Source organism: Trachurus japonicus, chromosome 16 (assembly GCF_045865225.1).
Source record: "Trachurus japonicus isolate A0001 chromosome 16, Traja_1.0".
NCBI lineage: Eukaryota > Metazoa > Chordata > Actinopteri > Carangiformes > Carangidae > Trachurus > Trachurus japonicus.
The window spans coordinates 35,505,006-35,512,474 of NC_140922.1; the positions used below are offsets into that span (position 1 = coordinate 35,505,006).

The 7,469-nt window shown below is 44.8% G+C and overlaps 1 protein-coding gene across 1 annotated transcript in view; it reads right to left on the reverse strand.

Annotated features, from left to right (window-relative positions):
* cpne4a (copine IVa) overlaps positions 1 to 7,257 on the reverse strand; it is a 37,520-nt gene extending 30,263 nt beyond the window's left edge. The window contains exons 1-2 of the mRNA XM_085803182.1: positions 7,085 to 7,257; positions 1,166 to 1,345 (exon numbers count right to left, since the gene is read on the reverse strand). Coding sequence (XP_085659308.1) covers positions 1,166 to 1,345; positions 7,085 to 7,255 — 351 coding nt within the window. The 5' untranslated portion in view covers positions 7,256 to 7,257. The remainder of the gene's footprint in view (positions 1 to 1,165; positions 1,346 to 7,084) is intronic.
* Positions 7,258 to 7,469: the final 212 nt, after the last annotated feature.

The following is a 7,469-nucleotide window of genomic DNA, read 5'->3' on the forward strand; positions in this document are numbered from 1 at the left end:
CGTTAGAACCAATGGAACTAACTGAACCATTGGAACCAACAAAACCATTGGAACCATTGGAACCAACAAAACCATTGGAACCATTAGAACCAATGGAACTAACTGAACCATTGGAACCAACAAAACCATTAGAAGCAACTGAACCATTAAAATCAACGGAACCATTGGAACCAACAAAACCATTGGGACCATTGGAACCAACGGCACCATTAAAATCAACGGAACCATTGGAACTAACTGAACCATTTGAACCAACAAATCCACTGGGACCATTAGAACCAATGGAACCATTAGAACCAACTGGAACCAAGAGATTGAACAGAACCCAGTGTTAAACTGACTGACTGCTCATTAATCTGACTGATGTTCATTTTTAGACACTGACAGCATATGAAACATAACAATATAAACAAACACAGACCTACATAAACAAAAACATAAACACAAATACAAACAAACACAAATATAAATATATATTATATAAACATAAACAAATAAACACAAACATAAACAGACATTAACATAAATACAAACAGAAACACACAGATCTATGTGTCATTGTTGAACCATTTCTTTCTCTATCAGCTTCTCTGTTTAAAATGTTACTTGTGTTCTTTTGTTTCATATGAACAATATTTGTCACGTAGAGACATTAAACCAGGGTGTGTGTGTGTGTGTGTGTGTGTGTGTGTGTGTGTGTGTGTGTGTTTGGAGGGGTGGGGGTGGGGGGGCAGGACCGTCTGTTTGTTGGTTTAATTAAAACACTGATCCCACAGCTCGTTAAACTCTCACAGTTCGTCCTTGTTCCACTTCACTTCCTCTTCATGTGGAGTTTAGAGACGATATTTTTACTTTCTCACTCATATTTATTTATTATTCACTAATTTTATTTATTTAACTGTGGGAGAATGAAACAAACATCAGCAGGTTCTAGATCCTGAGGAGGAGACAAGACTTTAACAAGCTCTTAGAGAGACAGAAGGAGGAGAAAGAGAAGAGCCTCACACTCAGTCTATCGTCTGGTTTAAACATAGAAGCTCAAAACAAAACGAGACGTTTCACTTTCAGCTCAGGTTTGTCTGATGATTGACAGCTCCCTGATATTTACCTGACATTTAAACACACACACAGACACACACACACAGACCTGTCCCGTCTGTCTCACCTGTCCCAGCGTACACTCCACGGAGCCCAGGAAGTCGGCGTCCTTCAGCCCGTTGTAGCTGCTGTTGATGTCGAACAGCTCGAAGCGAAGACGCTGCACCTCTTCAAAATAAAAGTCCAGAGTGAAAACCTTGGAGTAGGTGGGATTCACACAGCTACGGATCACCTCGGTCCGGTCCACCTGCCGGGGACAGACGGGAGGGACAGGAGATATAAGAGACATGAGGAGACATGAGGAGACAAGAGGAGACATCATAGACATGAGGATAACCCGTTATCCCGATTTTGAGAAACACGATTTTGATGCTTGGAGAACTCAGAAAGAAACCAGGATACTGGAGCATGTAAACACCGTACCCCGATATCTGAAAGCCACTCAGCCAACTGACGTAATCGTTACCATAGATATGTAACAAAATGGCGACGTCAACAAGAGCACATTTCTGGAGCGACAAGGAGACTATTAAGTTTTAATATTTTTTTCATGCAAAAAAGTAACTGTTTAGATCCCCAGTGTGCGGTCGGTTTATCCAAATTACGGCTGTTTGCTACGACGAAGCTCCACCTGTGGAGCAGCTACCGTGACATCACAGCGGCAGCAGCCGGTCTGCAGAGCTGCTCGGCCGGCCAACCTCCATCGTCATCCCGGAGAAAACGATTGCTAATTAACTTACCCACAGGTTTTTAGAGGTTTACCACCGGCTGGTTGAATTCTGTTCAGGAGATAAATGTTGGGGCTCTGGATGTACAGAAACCACCACATTTACATCAATAAATGAATGTTTTACAATGAACCCATCAGTCTGCATTGCATTTTATTTTATTTTATTAAGTTCTATAACATGGCAGCATTTCTAATTTGTAAATTTTGTTGCTCTTCCTGTTATGAAACACTCATGCGCACAGGTTGTGGAACACTCTACCCTTTTCATTACGCTCTTTGGATTCTGTTGATACTTTTAAAAAGAACTTAAAGACTCACCTATTTAAACAGGCATTTGGTTAACCTGTGGGTCTTTGTATCTATGCTTTTCTTGTATGTCTTTTGTCTTGTTTTGTTTTGCTCTGCTTTGTTGCTACTGTTTTGACACTGTGAAGCACTTTGTGGTTTCTACCTGTGAAAGGTGCTATACAAATAAAGTTTATTATTATTATTACATAAGATGCAGTAATCAGAAACCGGGTTTCTCTGAAGTTCATGTAAACACCATATCCCGAATTTGATCAAAACTGGGATACTGAAGTGCATGTAAACGCAGTCAGTGAGTGATGTGAGGCTGAGGGTGTGTTGATGTCAAAACCAGAACCAGACCTCATGTCCTCCTCTTCAGTCTGGTCCTGGTGCAGCAGCAGATGGAGCTCAGCCTGCAGCTCCTCTTAATTGGCTCGTTAGAGTTCGTCTGGATCGACTGTAAAGGAACCGACGTGGAGCCAGAACCAGAACCAGAACCCTGTGGATCCTGGACCACCTCCATCTTCTTATTCATCATCTCCTTCATCATCTTCCTCTTCTTCTTCCTGCTGCGTCGTCTCTTCAAAGATCCTCTATTTACCAAGATACCCCATGAGAGGCTGCTCCAATGATAGAAATGTTATACACTTCCTGTGTCTCTAAATGGGCGTGGCCAACCGTCAGTTTCACTTCCTGTCTCTCTAAATGGGCGTGGCCAACCGTCAGTTTCACTTCCTGTCTCTCTAAGTGGGCGTGGCCAACCGTCACCCCACCTCGTCTGTGAACGTGTGTGTGGATTTATACAATTTGTAGGTAGATGAAAGTGAGATATTTATATTTTCTTATGATAACATTAAATATTTACACCACTAACAGTCATAATTAGCATGATGAAAATAATTTAAATCATTTTCACGGGAGTTCGCGGCCGTTTGTTTGACGTTGCCTAGGAGATCGGTGTGTCGTAGAGACAGAGACAGGTCTGGAACAAAGTGGATTTTCTCCTGATGTGTCCGTCTGAAAGTTTCCATTTTGGTGTCAAACTGTTCAGAAGAGATGTGGCTTGTGAAAAATGAGTCCAAATTTTACTTCAGTGAGTATGGGGAGAAAGGACAGACCATAATCTGTGTTCATGTTAAATTGTCCCATTGGAGTCAATACACTCCAGGCTGCCTCTGGTCTCTCTAAAGGGGCGTGGCCGAGCAGAAGCCTAGTGACATCATACAGGAAGCTGACTCCTCATGGAAGGTCTTGGTTTATAAACCGTCTTTGGTCTCTTCTCAGTTTCTTCACTTATAAACTTTCCTTCTCTCCTTTCTTCCTGCTCCTCGTATCCCTCCGCCACACACAAACACAAACTAGTCCCCGTCACTTTGATTTGTTTCTCTGGATTCATGTTTCACATTCTTTCTCTTTGTTTTATTGTGAATTAGTTTAATTTAAAATGATAAAAATTCATATAAAACTAATGAAAATAATAAAAATGTGAATGAGGGGAAAAAAAACAACTTAATTTGCATCCAGCGTCTAAAAATACTCCGAGAAGATGAAGAAGTGGGTCAACAGAAACCAGGTCTGACCCACCCACACACACACACACACACACACACACACACACACACACACACACACACACACACACACACACACACACTAAACAACACCAGCTGACACAAACTGAAGCTCAAAAATGAGCTGAACTGAAAGTGTCTGTAACGTGATGACCTGATGCATGCTGGGAGTTCTGACTGACTGACTGACTTCCTGTCGCTGTCGCCATGACTACAGACACAGGATGATGCTGTCGTCGTGGTGATGATACAGTGTGTGTGTGTGTGTTGCAGGTAAAACTCCTGAACCACCAGGTGAGATGAGAAACTAATAAACACTAAGTGGAGGTGAAGGAGGAGGAGGAGAAGAAGGAGGACAGAGGAGGAGGAGGAAGAGGAGGAAGAAAGAGGAGGAGGAGGAAGAAGGAGGAGGAGAAGGAGGAGGAGGAGGGAGAAGGAGGAGAAGGAAGAGGAGGAGGAGGAGGAGGAGAAGAAGGAGGACAGAGGAGGAGGAGGAAGAGGAGGAAGAAAGAGGAGGAGGAGGAAGATGAGGAGGAGGAGGAGGAAGAAAGAGGAGGAGGAGAAAGAAGGAGGAGGAGAAGGAGAAGAAGGAGGAGAAAGATGAGGAGGAGAAGGAGGAGGAGGAGGGAGAAGGAGGAGAAGGAAAGAGGAGGAGGAGGAGGAGAAGGAAAGAGGAGGAGGAAGATGGGAAGGAGGAGGAGGAGGAGAAGAAGGAAGACAGAGGAGGAGGAGGAGAAAGAAGAAGGAGGAGAAGGAGGAGGAAGAGGGGGAGGCGAATGGAGGAGGAAGATGAGGAGGAGGAATGAGGAGGAGGGAGGAGGAGAAAGAAGAAGGAGGAGGAAGGATGAGGAGGAGGAGGAGGAGGAGGAGGAAGAAAGAGGAGGAGGAAGAGGAGGAGAAGGAAGAGGAGGAGGAGGAGGAGGAAGAAAGAGGAGGAGGAAGAGGAGGAGAAGGAAGAGGAGGAGGAGGAGGAGGAAGAAAGAGGAGGAGGAAGAGGAGGAGAAGGAAGAGGAGGAGGAGGAGGAGGAAGAAAGAGGAGGAGGAAGAGGAGGAGAAGGAAGAGGAGGAGGAGGAGGAGGAAGAAAGAGGAGGAGGAAGAGGAGGAGAAGGAAGAGGAGGAGGAAGGAGGAGGAGGAGGAAGAAAGAGGAGGAGGAAGAGGAGGAGAAGGAAGAGGAGGAGGAGGAGGAGGAGGAAGAGGAGGAGGAGGAAGAGGAGGAGAAGGAAGAGGAGGAGGAGGAGGAGGAAGAAAGACAAGGAAGGTGGAGGAAGAACAAGGAGGAGAAGGAGGAGGATGAGGGAGAAGGACAGAGGAGAAGAAGGAGGACGTGGAACTCTTCCAGTGTGGGACAGAGCAGCTTCTCTGTTCAACTGTTAAAGCAAAAACTCAGGTTGCTGCAGCTTCATCGTTCATCAGAGTAACTGTAACTAAAGTAACTGTAACTGTAATAGTAACTAAAGTAACTGTAACTGTAACTGAGTAATGCCTGCAGCTATAACATTAACTATCATTAGCTCCCACTAATCACTGTGGGATTCACCAGAAACCGAACATCTGTAACATCCATGAAACATCTGTTGACACCTGTTGAACACCTGCTCAGTCTGCTGACACACACACACACACACACACACACACACACACACACACACACACACAGCTGACATCAGCAGCAGAGACGTTCATGTGAAATGAAGCATCAAACAACCGACAGAGAGAATAAACGATCAGAGTGTCAGACGTCGGATTCTCTGACGCTGAACTTAAAGGCCCAGTACGGAGATTTTAACTGGATAGTCTGTGGTTTCTGCTGATGTGTCTCTGTTACCTACAACAGCACATGAGTCCATCAGTGTGAAGATACGCTGTTTCTACGTAGTCTAATTCTATATCCAGTGTTGAGCCTGAACGCGTTCAATCAACGATCGTTCATGAACTCGTTCATATTTTGGGCGAACGTGAACTGAACGTTCTGTATTTCCGCTTGATGAACGTTATTGTGAACGCGTTCATTCTGGCGTTTGTGAACGGCGCTCTCTCAAAGTATGATTTCGTTCAGGAGTGTGCCAGATTTCCATAGAGCCTTCCAGACAAAAAACAGCTAAAACACTGTAAACAGGCCTTAATATGCAGCGGAAAAACCAGCCAATCAGGCAACACCGATCAGCTGTTTGGATCAGCGGCGCATGGAAGAGGCGGAGTGATACAGCGCGTCGCGGAGCCTGTCTGTGTGGAGGAATACTGACCCAGTTGTTAGTAAAAGCAAAGACACTATTTATTTTATAAACCGTCTTTGGTAAAAGATAAACGGGGGTTACGCCGCGGCCCTCGCTTATTTCTCCGCGCTTCTGCTGCCCCTCAGCTCTGTGTGTGTGTGTGGCCGTGTGTGGCCTATGTGTATGTGCGTGTGTGTGTTCACAAATAGGCTACTGTACAAACGTACACACATTGGACTCTGGTATTTGTCACGTTCTAACTCAGATATGGGCTGAGGGCAATCATTTTGAAAAAATAATAGCTTGTAGCAACATATTGGGGGAAAAAAAGTTCAAAATTTATATGAACTATGAACTGAACTAGTTCATTTTAAAATTTGTGAACTGAACTTTGAACTAGAAAGTGAACTTTCCCAACACTGTCTAGACCTCTGGAAGGCATGGTCGGGTCGGACCACTGACCAAACCAGACCAATAGAAACATTACACTGCTAAAAAAAAGAAAAAAAAAAGAAGCAAGTCCCGTCTTCTTTCCGACGTTTCCAAAACAAATCTACACAAACGTCTTCATGACAGTGAAATGCAGTCTTCATTCCACCGCTTTCGTCCACAGGGGGCCGCCAAAATCTACACTACATGAAAAGTCTGTACAGGGGCTTTAAAGAGCAAATTAAAGGTTACACTTTCTTTCTTTTTCTTTCTTTTTTCTTTTGTTTTTTTACAAAATACATAAGTAGTACTGTGTAGAAATTACCTTTTAAAAAGTTGAGTGAGCATTTAAAATGTTTTTTTTTTTGTTTTTTTTTAACTCAGCAAAAAATTTACCAAAAAAGTGAGAGTTTTGAGCTAATTACGTAAGCGCCTAAAAGGGACATTTCAACATTTTGGCAACATTTCCTCTCACCATAATCCCTATAGTCATAGCAGTAGGTTCATCACCTTTAATCATCGGTGCATGTTGTTTTGGGATCGGCGGAGCAGAGCCGTGAGCTGCTCAGAGCTATGCTACGGAGGCTCATTATGGGATTTCTTGGTTTCCCTCATCATCAAACTCATCAAACACACAATCCAACAACTCCACAACGCTCTGGTGGACAAGTTGTGAGCTGCACATTCACCACGCTATGAGATAATAACACAACGTTACCAGACAGACAGAGTCCGGTTGCCGTGGCGACCTACCTCCATCCACTGGCCGTGCGACATCATGTTGAGGACGAGGCAGGGGTCGGGTTTGGACAGCGCGTCGCGGTCGGAGATCCCCTTACAGGTGAGACGCAGCTCCACCTTGGTGAGACACGGGCTGGAGAACAGACCCAGAGACGAGGCGGCCGACTGGTAGATGTCTGACATGGTGGAGGGCTGGGGGGCAACTGGGGGGGGGGGGGGGGGGGGACAAGACACACAGATGCTTCAGATGCTTCACTAAGGCCCAATTCCAATTGACCTATGGCTAAGCCACGCCCCCCAAACGCGATGAGCCAATCACAGTGCTCATAGCTAGCCCATACACTGGGACATTCTCTGCTTCCACGTCCATTGAAATGCATTGCAGTTAGTTCGTTTT